The sequence below is a fragment of the Musa acuminata genome, chromosome BXJ3-3 (assembly GCF_036884655.1).
Source record: "Musa acuminata AAA Group cultivar baxijiao chromosome BXJ3-3, Cavendish_Baxijiao_AAA, whole genome shotgun sequence".
In the NCBI taxonomy this organism is placed as follows: Eukaryota; Viridiplantae; Streptophyta; class Magnoliopsida; order Zingiberales; family Musaceae; genus Musa; species Musa acuminata.
In genome coordinates, this window is record NC_088351.1 from 6,954,332 (window position 1) to 6,968,281 (window position 13,950).

At 36.4% G+C, this 13,950-nt stretch overlaps 1 protein-coding gene across 1 annotated transcript; it reads right to left on the bottom strand.

The window, feature by feature from the left end:
- Window positions 1-1,302: 1,302 nt before the first annotated feature.
- LOC103977762 (phospholipid-transporting ATPase 1) lies at window positions 1,303-11,325 on the bottom strand. The gene is made up of 7 exons (XM_009393366.3): window positions 9,598-11,325; window positions 9,201-9,507; window positions 7,259-7,967; window positions 7,038-7,161; window positions 6,699-6,918; window positions 2,218-2,676; window positions 1,303-1,914 (listed from the first exon to the last, which is right to left on the bottom strand). Exons 1-7 carry the CDS (start codon window positions 11,129-11,131, stop codon window positions 1,701-1,703), a joined length of 3,567 nt encoding a protein of 1,188 aa, XP_009391641.2. The 5' UTR covers window positions 11,132-11,325; the 3' UTR covers window positions 1,303-1,700.
- Window positions 11,326-13,950: the final 2,625 nt, after the last annotated feature.

Consider the following 13,950-nt stretch of genomic DNA (forward strand, 5'->3'; position numbering starts at 1 on the left):
GCTGGAAGTGTTCCAAGTTTGTTCTTCTGATTCACATGCTTTCATTGGGATGCTATGTTCACTTGTGAGAAATTAAGCAGGGGTGGATCTTGTTTGGCTCTTGCTGTCATCAAGAAGAAGTAGAAGGATGCACATTATCAATCTTCTACGTGATTCACGGGTGCTCAATCCCAATTCACATCATCTTCACCAAGTCAACAAGAGCTACATGGAGTAAAGGAATATTGGCTTCTACTTTTGTTTGTCTGATAGCAGAAACCTCAACATGGATGATCACAGTAGCCAGAATTTACCTGACTCATTCTTGGAGATGGGGAGAATTGATCCCGTGACCTCTTTAATTTGCCCAAGAAAACTGTACAAACACAAAATAGAGAGAGAGAGAGAGAGAGAGAGAGAGAGAGAGAGAGAGAGAGAGAGAGTGAGAGGGGTGGGGTGTTTGTTTGATAGCAGAAACCAGAAACCTCGACATAGATGATCACAGAAGGTAGTACTTTACTGATCATTGTTGGAAATGGGTGTAGATGGATCTCATGATCTTTTATTTTTCCCAAGAAATTGTTCTAAAGCGCAGACAAAAAAATAAAATAAAAGAAAAGAGCAAGAATGGATGAGAGAGAGAAGAAGAAAAAATTGTGCAAGACAGATGGAATGTTGTGGTTTGTTGTATTTTGTTGGAAGCCTTAAAGATCATTCTTTGAAGAACACAAAGATCGTTTAGATGATGTTTGTTTTTTCTATGATGAGATAATAAACCCCAAAATTCTCTTCAAAAAAACTGAAAGACCATATCTCAGATTCTCCTGTTCAACACTCATATTCAGAAAATATTGTTGATTTCATAACTATCTTATTATTATTATTTTAATCTCAAAGATATTCGACGATCACATAAGACTTCTGACGCTCATCATCATTTTAACCATCATATTTTTAATTTATGAATAATAACTTCATTGATATTTTTATTTTATTGAATAATTGATCTAAAATAAAATACCGTCTTACAATAATTGAAACTATTTTTAATATCACCAAAATTACTCTTACAATAAAAGAAACTGAAACCAAATCGTAAACAACATTTTTGCTTCCCATATTCTACAAATAGGCTTTCAAATTCTCCTTACATCCTTCCAACAATTGGAATTATTTGTTTACAGAATCTTCTTGGTGCAGCCTCTTTCAAGACAATCATCTTGCCTGAATTAATCATCCCTGATGTTAATTGTGTTAGACAGTTATAAGATTCAACAGCAGTTTCAACGATGGATACCTGAGAAGTAACAATCCATACCACAGTTGCCACAAAGAGTGTTTTCATCATTCTACAGAACCGGACAATTTATTCCGTAACTATTACATTGTAACTATAGATTCAAGCTTCCAAAGAATTATACATGTACAAAGGTACCATTGTAACTATAGTCCTATATTTAACCTCAAATTGCTACCAGAAACAACTCGATAACAGTACTCTATTTGGAAAGAGTGATTGGGTTGTGGGGTTGCACTATCTTGTACAATGCCAATTTGATTTAATTTGAAATTTGTGAAATTAAGTACATCCTTTGGATAATTGACACGTTAGCAATCGGTGAAAAATCCGAAAATCCGACTCTCAGCTGAAAGAATAGAGTAATATACACATGAAAAGAAAAAGAGAAGTTGAACGAACAAAAAATCAAAAGGGTGAACTGTCACAAGGGTTGTGACAGTGTGCTCATTGGAATTTCTGATGTGGTGGCTGCATTTATGTTCTGATACTTTTCTAGTTCTCTTGCAATTTGAATATCATTAGGCATGAAATACTCGGTTAGTGCCTTGGTTGTAAAACGAGGAAGCATCCCAGCTATGATGATGCCAAGCAAACATAGCCAAAATAATCCTGTTCCCATTATGTGGAAGATAGCCCTGACATGAAAATTGAGGAATCAGTAAGTCCAGGATACTCATGCAAGCATCTCTCATCTGTTATAAAGCTAAATATGAAGATGCATCCCCAAGATGTCCTCTACTACAATTTTCTCTTTTTTGTGTTATGGCATTATGATGCGAATAACCTAATCAAGAACATAAAATCATTAACAAAATTCTGACAGCTTCTCAAAACTCCTAAAATGATTTGAGAACAGAACCTACTGCATGGTATAAAATCTTATGAAGTACATATTTATGCAACAGGAAGATAAGATAGGTTAGAGAAAGAGGGCGTACCAGTAACCAGGTAGCATCCATATGGAGTCTATGATGATGACACATATTACTGTTGCAACAATGCAGCCCCATATCGATGCATTGGTGATCCAGTTCCACTGAAACACATCCATGGCCAGGTGAATGTTTACTAGAATGACAACAGCAAGGGTCCATAAGTCTCCCAGGCTGGATCCATCAACAACACTCTGTCTGTATGCAAGATATGGGATGTAGAATATAGCAACGCTTTGCCAAATGGAGTCCATCATGGTGAGGATAAACAACTTTAGGTTGTATCTTTCATCCCTCTGCCCTGCCCTATAGAGTTGAGGGTACTTTATCAATGTCCTCCTGCTAAGATCCTTGTCAAGTATTCCGACAACAATGGTTGGCAAAGCAGTGTAAATCACAGAATATAGAACACTGCTCCATTCGGATATTGCAGTTGTCAAGCTATAGGCAGTGTAGAGCACATACCTAAAGTCCAAAAATGTTCTGTTAGGCATATTTGAGGATGATTGATGAGGAGTGAAATATTATCTGGTAAGGAGATAGTCTGCTTGACAACTTCAATTTAACAAAATTGACTCTGCATGTTCTACTTAGCTAATAGTTAGTAAATGGCATTTCAAATCTTCTGTTCAAAATGAGACAGATCATTTTATAAATGGTATATGTATCATACACAAGCATACACACATTGTATAAACCAAAGAAGAAAAATTGAGATACCAAGATGCCAGTTTAGGTATTAAAAGTAAATTTTCAATCTAAATCTTACAAGTGCAAGTGCAAGGTACAAATGAACCATCTAGATGGGATTCAAAAGTCAAATAATGGTCTTTAACATCTCACATAACAATCCAATATATGAAATAAAAAATTGTAGATTGTTAATGGTAACATGCCCCATTAACTAAAATTTATAAATAGTAAAATATAAGCTTAACTTTGTTGAGATGGTCATTTCTTGACAATTTATAGGAGGTAGAAGGTGGACATCTATGTGTTAGAACATTATGGGAAAAGGGTTTAAAAATGAATACTTATAGGACATTCTGAATAAATTTTAGCAAAATTTGGATTATTGTGATAAGAAAACAGCAGCTAACTACTTCTATATTACTTGAGCCAGATACCACAAGCTCCCACTATCATCCACCTAGTTAGCTTACCTTGGTAGTAGATTAACTTGTAAGTTCAGGACAATTACTTTCATACCTATCTCTGTCTTCATCTGACTGCTTTCTGAGCTTGTAAGTGATATATTTGGTGATGTTCAGTTGCTTTTGAAACAAGGCATTCAGGTTCGAACATAATGCAAATCATTAGTGATGAAAAATGTTTCAGTCCCCAGAATCCAAAGTTACCAAACACTGTCATATACATACTCCACATTTCACTGTCCACGATAAGTGGTGTCACTCAAAGATTTGGATATTAATCTTATTTGTGAAAGGACAAGATGTTTTGAATATCAATAGTACTTATGCCCCTCATGTCGGATTGAATGATCAAACTAATCGAGAATTTTGGGAAAGCTTAGATGATATCATTTAGGAAATGCCTATAATCGAAAAACTTATAATTGGAGGAGATTTAAATGATCATTTAGGGAAAACAAATGGTGAATATCAAGGGGGTGCATGGGGGCTTTGGCTATAGAAAGAGAAACGAAGATGGTGGTATGATTTTGGATTTTGGATTTTGCAACTTCATATGATCTTATAATTGTAAATGCTCACTTTAAGAGAGATGAACATTTAATTACTAATAAAAGTGATAACATCAGTAGTCAAATAGACTTTTTTCTCACTAAAAAGATTATTTGTAAGAATTATAAAATTATACCTAATGAAAGTTTGATAAATCAACATAAGTTGATGGTATTAGTTATTTATTGTAGAAAATAAAAGAAGAAAAAGATAGTAGAAAAAATTATTAACACTAAATGGTGAAATATAAAAGATGATAATGTAAATACTTTTAAAAATAAGATGGAAAGGAAGACGATTTGAAACTTAGATAAGGATAATATTAATATTATTTGGACAATGATGGCTAATAAGATTAAAAGTTCAACAAGAGAGATTCTTGTTGAAACTAAAGGTAGAGATGTAACCTTAATAGAAAGTTGGCGGTGGTGCAAGAAAATTCAAAAAATAGTTTTCACTAACAAATCATGTTTTAAAGATTGACAAAATTGTAAAACTGAGAAAAAATTTAAAAGATATAAAGAATTAAAAAAGAAGCTAAAAAAGCGATTAGTATGACAAGATATAAAGATTATGATAATTTTTATAACAAATTAGGTACTAAAGATGGCAAAAAAGATATATATTGAATTGCCAAAGCTAGGGAAAGAAAGTGTAAGGATTTAGATAATATTAAACACATTAAGGACGAAGATCAAAGAATACTTGTTAATGATAATGAGATTAAGGAAAGATGAAAAAAATTATTTTTTATAAATTATTTAATGAATATTTCATACATGATTTAGATTTAATGATAAATAGTAGTGGTAGATTTAACAATTATAAATTTATTCATAAAATTAGAGCTAAGGAAATAAAAGACGCATAAAAGAAGATGAAAATAACTAAAAGTGTAGGGCCTGATGGTATCTATATTGAGATCTGAAAAAGTTTAGAGGACAAAGGAGTAGCTTAGTTAACTAGTTTATTTAATAAAATCATGAAATTCAAAAGAATGCCTAATGAATGGAGAAAGAGTTTTTTAGTATTAATTGACAAAAATAACAGTGACATACAAAATTATTTAAATTATAGAGGAATTAAAATCATGAGTCATATACTATAAAACTTTAGACAAGAGTTATCGAAAGCAAGATAAGGCTTAAAACAAATATATCTAAAAATCAGTTTATTTTTATGCTTGAAAGATTAGCCATATAAGATATTTATTTATTAGGATAATTAATTAAAAAAATATAGGGTAAAAAAAGATTTGCATATGGTTTTTATTGACTTAGAGAAAACCTATGATAAGGTTCTTAGATATTTATTATGGTAGGTTTTAGAAAAGAAATGTGTATCTACTAATTATATTGATGTTATTAAAAATATGTATAATAATGTAGCTACTAGTATTAAAACTATAGAGAGTGAATTTAGTATATTTTCTATTAACATAGAATTATACTAAGGATTCTTATTAAGTCCCTACCTTTTCACATTGATAATAAATAAACTTACTAGTCACTTACACGATAGACATCCACGGTGTATGTTATTTGCTAACGATATGTCTTAGTTGATGAAAGCCTAAATGAAATTAATATGGAGGCAACCCTTAGAATCTAAAGGTTTTAGATTAAGTAGGATTAAAACCGAATATATAAAATGTAATTTTAGTGATTTTAAAAATAGACAAAAGAATATAGTTAAATTAAATGGATTAAAAGTTCCTTTAAGTAAAAACTCCAGGTATTTTGGATCAATTATTCAATAAGATAGAGAGATCGATAAAAATATTATTTATAGAGTAAAAATAAGATGGTTAAAATGGCAAGGGGCGTTAGGAGTCTCGTGTAATCATTGAATACCTTTGGAATTAAATAAAAAAACTTATAAAATAATTGTTTAAATTGATATGGGCATATGCTAAGGAGACATCCAGATATAGTAGTTAGAAGAGATGAAATAATTAATATTAATAGTACGAGAAAAATATGGGAAGACCTAAAGAGACTTTGATAGAAACTATAATAAAGATTTAAATACTCTTAACTTAACTAAACATATGACTTTTTACATATCTCAATGATGGGAAAAGATCTATGTAACCGACTGTAAATACTTTGGACTTACGACTTTGTTTTTGTTGTATCTTATATATTATATGAGTTCCAAATTAAGGTTCACAATTTAGGATACTGATAGTGTGCCTGTCATTGCCCAGACTGGTACCATAATGGTCCATACTGGTGTATAGTGCTAATACATTGGTACGTTACTAATTTATGATAAAACCAAAAAAAATAAAAATAAAAACTATCTAGTACAAAGCCTATACTACGTTATACTAGGTAGTTCAGGCACTATACCGAGGATTACAAACCTTGTATCAGATGTACCAAATGGTTCAAACCTTGAACCGGATAATATAGGCCTTCTACTGAGTGTACCACCTAGATAACTAGTCTACATATATTGGTAGACCCGTAAATACCACCTATACTAAGCAATATTACAAACCTTGCTCTAAACTATCCTTGAGATAGCAAATTTTAATAAATTTTGCACTAGTATGATCCTTGAGCTAATAACAACTGCATGAAACAAAGCAAATACTACATAAATAGATGAAGAGAAAATATTCGAACAAGCTCCAGTAGAAACACCAAAGTTTAACTCAAGTCAATCAATTCATTTCCCATTGGATCAAATCAAAGAGAAGCAAGCAGAATGAAAAAAATTACAGGCAAAGATAAGTACTATGTCAGAATTAAGTGAAAGTGCTGAAGATATGGTTACCAGAATAGGATGAAGACAAACACAGCATTCCTGTAGAAGTTGTACAAGATCATGTAGGCCATCCTTTGGTAATTCCAATGTCCATGGACCAACAAAAGGGGCACTAAGAATCTGAACTGTCCCATGGCAAAATCAGAGGCCATTACAGCTTGCCTTCCCTCTTGACCGCTTATGCCAATCCCAACATCAGCCATTTGGATCATCGAGACATCATTTGCACCTGATATTCCATGCTAGTGAAATTTAGTCCACATCAAAAGAAATGGTATCTTAAATGGTCCCTGCATTTATCAACAAAATATTGGCAAGCTGAAGACCATACTCAATTCAGAAACTTACCATCTCCAATTGCAAGGGTCATATCATCTGTTTGATTCTTCATAAGAGCAACAATCCCAGCCTTTTGCAGTGGAGCCACACGGCAGCACAACACAACATCACATATTGTCGCCACTTTAAATAGCTGGACCAGAAAGAATAACAAGAAAAAAAATTTATTCCTAAAAGCTAAACCTCAGAAAACCAGTCTGAACATTTAAAAAGCATCTGTGATTTCTTACCTCTTCTTCCAATTCAGTCTCTAAAATGTAGACAAGGCTATTGCCATCAATTACCAAAGCTACGGCAATCCTAGAAGATCCTGTGCCTCTCAATATATTTTCACTATCAGGTGATATTGCTGCAAGTTTGCTGGACAGGGCAACTGCATCTTGCAGGCTCTTTTTACAAGACTCTCTGGAATTGCTGTTTATCACTATCTGAGTCATTTCACTCGTTAGAAGCTTACAAGAAAAGCCAATGGAAATGGCAGTTTCTTGCTTATCCCCTGTCAAAACCCAGACCTTGATGCCAGCTTGTCTTATGGATTCTATGGCTTCTGGTACACCTTGTTGCAGCTTATCTTCAATCCCAGAGGCTCCCAATATATGGAGATCTCTTTCAACATTAGATGCAACTGCCTGTAGTAATCTTCCCCTACCAATCAATTCTGTACTTGCATTCTCATAGGCAGACTGCCACTCCTCAAAATCATTTCTACTTAACTTACGCATTCCAATGACCAATGTCCTCAGACCCAAAGATGAATAGGCATTGATAGTTGTCTCAGTTGCACGAATAATGTCCAAATTTATATTTTTTTGTATAACCCCAAACATTGAGATGTCTGCACCTTTCACATACAGCTTTACTGTCTTATCAGGACAACCAATTATAACTGACATCCTCTTCCGGTCACTATCAAACTCATGAAGTCCCAAAACATCATATCTGCATATTCATTATTACACTATTACAAAATATGAATAAGCAAGTCAATATTATTCTTAAATCTTAAGACTGCCAACATATCAAGGAACTAATACAATACCAGGATTTAGACTGAATCACTTGTAAATTAAAGTCTATATCTCCAGTTTCCAAAATTTCAGATAATTATCAGAAATATTCATTGAATTGGTTTGAAGCCTCATGATAAGTATTACTAACGTTTAGCAGACCTATGTGTCAATTAATTTTTTAGAAAGTTTAGTAATCGGTGATCAAATTTTAGAAAATCTTAGTGTCTGTTAATAGGATTGTGGGGACTGAATATTCTGAACCATGGAAGGTTCTGAGACTCCTAAATAGAGTACAACTAAATCTCTATTTAGAGGTCTCATCTGCTACAGCAGGCAGCTAGCCTCTATTTTCTTCTTTTGCTGTTCTCTATTTCTCTTTATTATCAATCCAGCCTTTTCATATATTTAAATTTTTTACCATATATTATGATATTCTATTCTGTCACTGATAACATTAGCTGAATGTATTAAAAAAAATCAGTATTTGGTATTAAAACGGGCTAGTCTAACCAGTGGTTCCAGAGGCCCACAATGATGTAATGGTCACAAGCTAACAAATCTGTTAATCCAGCAGTGGTTCCAGAAGCAGAAAACTAAATCAGATAAAAGATAAGTTTAGAAATGCCACTAAAAAAGATCTATTATGGTGCAGGTAAATTAGCAATGTACCAATTAAAATAATATCTACTTTTTAGAGAATTCCACAACCTCAGTCAACAGTACTACACAACCATTCATGACAAGAATTAATCAACTTAAATAATACCACCATCACCCACTCTTTTATTACTACCTACTCCAATATTGCCATCTAATTAACAGCCGTCATAACAATCAGAGCCACAACCGACAGAACAGACAAGTAACAAGGTTACAAGCAATGCTAACAGAAAGGATACACATCGATAGCTACAACTGTAGTCATTGCTAATGAAAATGCTCCCACTATATTTATAATTTCAAGGAAAGCTAAGTAACAAAGACATGCATTGAGTAAAAAAAAGGGAAGCTAAACCTACATCAGAAACTTCAACCACCACTACCTACACAATTAGTGATAAAGAATCAGAACAACGATTTGTGTCACTGTGGAGCGTAGGAATAAACTAAATAAGCAAAAAACTAGAATTTCATTCACAAGAGCAAATAATAGAATGCTAACCTTTGTCTATCCCCAAGGACATCAACGACTATGTGCCCAGACGTGCGCTCAATAAGCACAAAACCATAGGAGGCAGCTGCATAGACAAGAGCCTGCTCATCAGGAGACTCTCCCTGATAATCTATCAACTTCTTTGTTTGGTCTGCAGTCTCCACAACAAGAGGGACAATGGTATTGCAGCATGCCAAGGCAAGGAAGAATTCACGAGCTTGCTTTCCTTGCTCGGTCTCAACTTTACTTCGCAATAAAGCAACTAGCTCAGGATCTGTTTTAACTGACATCTTTGGCTTCCATATCTGATCACCCACTATCAAAAAGATCAAGAAAAGATGGAATACTAATTAGCACAATCAGAATTGCCAAACTACTAAATCAATCTGTGAAAAGGTCATCCTACCTAAAACAGAATGTGTTCCACCGTTGTCCTGTAAGGGTACTTTCCCACTACTGTAATCTCTCCCTCGAATGCTTGCACACTGAAACTCCATCTTATTCTCCGTCAAAGTTCCTGTTTTGTCTGAGAAAACATACTTTATCTGCCCAAGGTCTTCATTTATGTTCAGAGCCCTGCACTGAAACTTTGAATTCGAGCTCTCATCGTACAAATTAGTATCCCTAATCATGAAATAGGCCTGCCCAAGCCTGGCCAGCTCCATCGAGATGTAGAGGGAAATAGGAATCATGATCTGGAACACGATCACCGACATGAGAAAAGTAAAGAACACCTGCATCCCGATACCATAATAGTTGTAGTTCTCGCCGCTATCGGAATAATCCCTCTTCCTAAAGAATTGGGAGAGCTCCAAATCATTCCTATGTTTACCCAACCAAATCCCATTGCAAATTGACACCACCGAGCACAGGGTGATCAGAACGGCGGACAGAAGCAGCGTCTCCCTGTTCATGTGGGTTTCCAATCGGCTCCTCTTTGAGGGTGCCCCGGAGCTATTCAACATGACCTTGGTTTCGCTGCCGGCATACACCGCGACGCCTATCGCCCACGCCGTGTTCTTGAGCTCGCAGCCGCGGAGGATGATGTTGGACGGGCCGAGAGAGACCCGCTTCCCGTCGATTTCCATGTTGGCAAGGAAGCCGTAGATGTTACGGTTGGGCCGCTCGCAGCGGATGAGGCCGGCGGCGAACGGGTGCGCGTCGCCGATGGGCCGGGACGTGGTCTCCTGCTTGGCGTATCGGGTCTTGAGGTTGGACTCGCCGTCGAGGTTGATGGTTTGGACGTAGGCGACGCCGGTGGGGTCACTGGTGGCGAGGAGGACCATGTCGCAGGGGTTGGTCTCGTCGGCGAACACCTTGAGGACCTCGCCTACACGGACATCCTTCCAGCGCTTGGGCCGGAACTGGCCGTCGCGGGGATCAACGACCGAGGCGGCGCGGTTGTTCTCGATGCGGTCGGAGCGGTGGCGGCGCCAGTCCTCGTAGGCGTCCTTGACGGCGGTGACAAGGAGAACGAAGGCAAGGGGGAGGACGGAGGCGCCCCGGCCGAAGACGGCGAGCTGGGGGAGCTGGTTAAGGACGGCGATGACCAGGAAGTAGACGTAAGCGACGCGGTGGAACTGCTCGAAGAGGTTGCGGGGGAGGAAGGTGAAGGGGGAGTACTTGGCCGTGCGGACGGCGTTGCCGGCGAGCTGGAGGTGAGGGTCGGTGCGCCCGGGGTCACCGACAATGATCAGCCGGGCGTCGGCGTCGGCGAGCTCGGGCTGGGAGGAGGCGAGGCACTCGGACTCGGCGCGGGAGCCATGACGGACGGCAGGGGTGGGGAGGGGGATGTCGTGCGGGGGGTGGGATGTGGAGGAGGCGTGGCGATGGGCGGCAGAGGCGGCGGAGAGGGAGAGGGGGTCGAGGCGGAGATGGGGCTCGGAGATTGGCCTGGGGAGATGAAGAGATGGGGGAGGATCGTCGTCTTCATAAGCCATTCTTCTTCTTCTCCTTCTTCTTCTTCCTCTTCTTCTTCTTCTTTGTTTGTTGTTTGTGGAGTGTTAGAGAGGGATTGAAGTCGTGGATAGTTTCTAAGAGAAAGACTCTCTATGCAAAGGCGTTCGAGTCTTTGAAGGGGTAGAACGAAGACGTGGTTTTAGGGGGCGGGATGGAAGTAGGAAGTGAAGTCAATGGAGAGAGCGAGAGAGAGAGAGAGAGAGATATATATATATATATATATATATATATATATATATATATATATATATATAATATAAAATATATTAGATTTTTTAGATCCTAGACTTTTAGACAACTGTATCTAAATCTCCCAAAGATGTTAACCATCAAACTGCATGCAAGTCTATAATCCTTTCAGTAAAAATTCAAACACTGATTATTAAATTTAATGAATTATAAATAGTTGAATGAAACTAAATAAAACTATAAAGATAGAATAAAAAAATAATAATTATATTTAAAATATTTATTTGATAGTAACATACCAAACTCATTTATGAAAGATTAAAGATTCCAAATGTAATGATTGTATTGACTATAGTAACTAGTAAATACTAAAACCAAGCAATTTACTTAAAATCTTACATTTACGACTTGTCATCTTCAAGAAAAAATATTACAACAATCCATAAACATTTGAGTGAAACTAAATGTTCATCCACTTGCTAATGATCTCATATTTGAAGTGGTAGAAAACAGGTGGAAAGAGAGGAGAGGAGAGAAGCAAGAGATCGGGGAGAGAGAGGGAGAGAGAGGACAGCATAGTTTCTGGATAGATTCTGTGACAGAGGACAGTCAGAAAGGGGGAGTATAATAAAGCCTTTGGCTTGGCTTTGACAGTTGATGCTGGCCACAGGTCGGAGGACATGGAGGAGGTGGTGGGTGAGTATGTTTCTACACACCATATTGGTGGTGACATTGAAGAGGTTTCTTGTCATCGTCGAGGGCTTATAAGAAGACATGTCATCCTGGGATTCAGTGGAAGGACTCTCTCTCTCTCTCTCTCTCTCTCTCTCTCTCTCTCTCTCTCTCTTGTGGCAGTCTTACTAGATCTGTTAAGCTTAGCTTTCTCTTCCAAGGTTGGCATCTTGTGTCCTTCGAGCATTGAAGAACAGCTTGTGTTTTCTCTCACTCTAGAACGTGGGGGGTCTTTATTATTCACAGTTGTTTCTTTATTATTCACAGTTGAATTTGCACTTTTTCCACATCTTGATGTCAATTGAAAATTATATATATTTATATTTATTTTCTGTGTTTACGTGAATAAAATCGACATCCAATAAATTATAGTCAATATCAGATTCTTCCTTTCAAGCCCATACTAGAGAAAGATATCGTATGATCAAATTAATATAATCCTATTATAGAATTTTTAAAATATAATATAAATTTAAATAAATAAATAAATTATTAAGTGATAGAGAATATATATTCAGATTATCACCATTCATCACGTAAGATTCATAAGAAGAAAAAGACCTAGATAACCCTATACTCTCCTACCTACGTGAATAGGAGTTCAAGAGATAGTTCGAGTTAATTATTGAGTTGTCTTCCCTGCAAAATATTCACAGAAATATTTTTGAGAATCCAGGGGACATCTCAAATCGGTTACAAACTATTTTTCCTACGAAATATTCTCGTTAATCTAGGGGACAATTTGAGTTGATTACGAACTACCTCATTTGTAAAATTTTAATTAGATATTCATTTTCCTCAAGATCAATATAAAAATACTCTTAACTTCGAAGTAAAAGAAAAGAAAGAAAGAAGAGAACCTCGATACTAACATAAACGTTAAAGGGATTGACTCGGGAAGCTCCTCTCGACCTAAATTTTTGTGCAAGTAACAAGTCTGAAGAAGCTGCCCTTTATTCCGGAGAACTTCACACAGATAGATCAGGGTCACGTTATGTTAATGAAGATATCAACGATATTCTCTCATAATACTAAGAAATTATTCTTTTATTTTTAAATAGGGTTTGAGTCGAAACAAAGTGAAATTAAAGGTAGGTTTGCTTCTACCATTATTCAAGAAGATGATTTGGTTGTGTGTAAAAGGGATAAATCATAATCCATAATATTCATATAGAAATCCAAATGCATGACCCTAACAAATGAAAAGAATTTTTCTCCGATGATTGGAATGGGATACGATGCATGTAACACAAATAAAACTAGATTTCCATTGGGATTTGACATGTTACCGATGGTTTTGTCATAGAGATTGGCATTCAAACCCAATCTAAATTTTTAATCCACTCCTCCAATTCAACTCCCATTGATTTGGCACATCCAATGCCAAATAATTTTGCCGCCAAGCAAAATCCAAAGAAGATTCCAAATCAATCACTACAATCGTTTCCTTCCCTAAACTATTACTCTATTCCATGTCCAAAAGAGTTGACCAAATTGACACGGCTTCTCTCTTCCATGGACTTGAAAGAAACGCAAGGCAATCATCTTTTCCTCGTCTTACTTCCACACCACCACACCATGCGGTTTCTTCCATGATAAATAAATATGCTCATGGGTCCACACCAATGTGTTAGTTTAGTTGATGATGATTTGATCCGGTCCAATTCTCTTTGGATTCCACGACATGTAAGGAAGACCACCAAAAACCACTACATACCAACGTACCTCATATCAAGTCAAAAAGTCAAACTTGGACTAAGCTTTTCTTCACGAGGAAGAGATATTTAATCTCAAGTCATTACTATCCATATTGAAGATCCTTAACGACTAAGCTAACCAATATCCTCATAAAATTTATTGATGACAAAATGATGAATGA

Coding starts and splice junctions, on each gene's coding strand:
- LOC103977762 (XM_009393366.3), bottom strand. CDS start 11,131: ATGGCTTATGAAGACGACGATCCTCCCCCATCTCTTCATCTCCCCAGG. Junction 6,919..7,037: donor GACCCTTGCAATTGGAGATG/GTAAGTTTCTGA, acceptor ATGGAATATCAG/GTGCAAATGATGTCTCGATG. Junction 2,677..6,698: donor TTTGTCTTCATCCTATTCTG/GTAACCATATCT, acceptor TTTGGACTTTAG/GTATGTGCTCTACACTGCCT.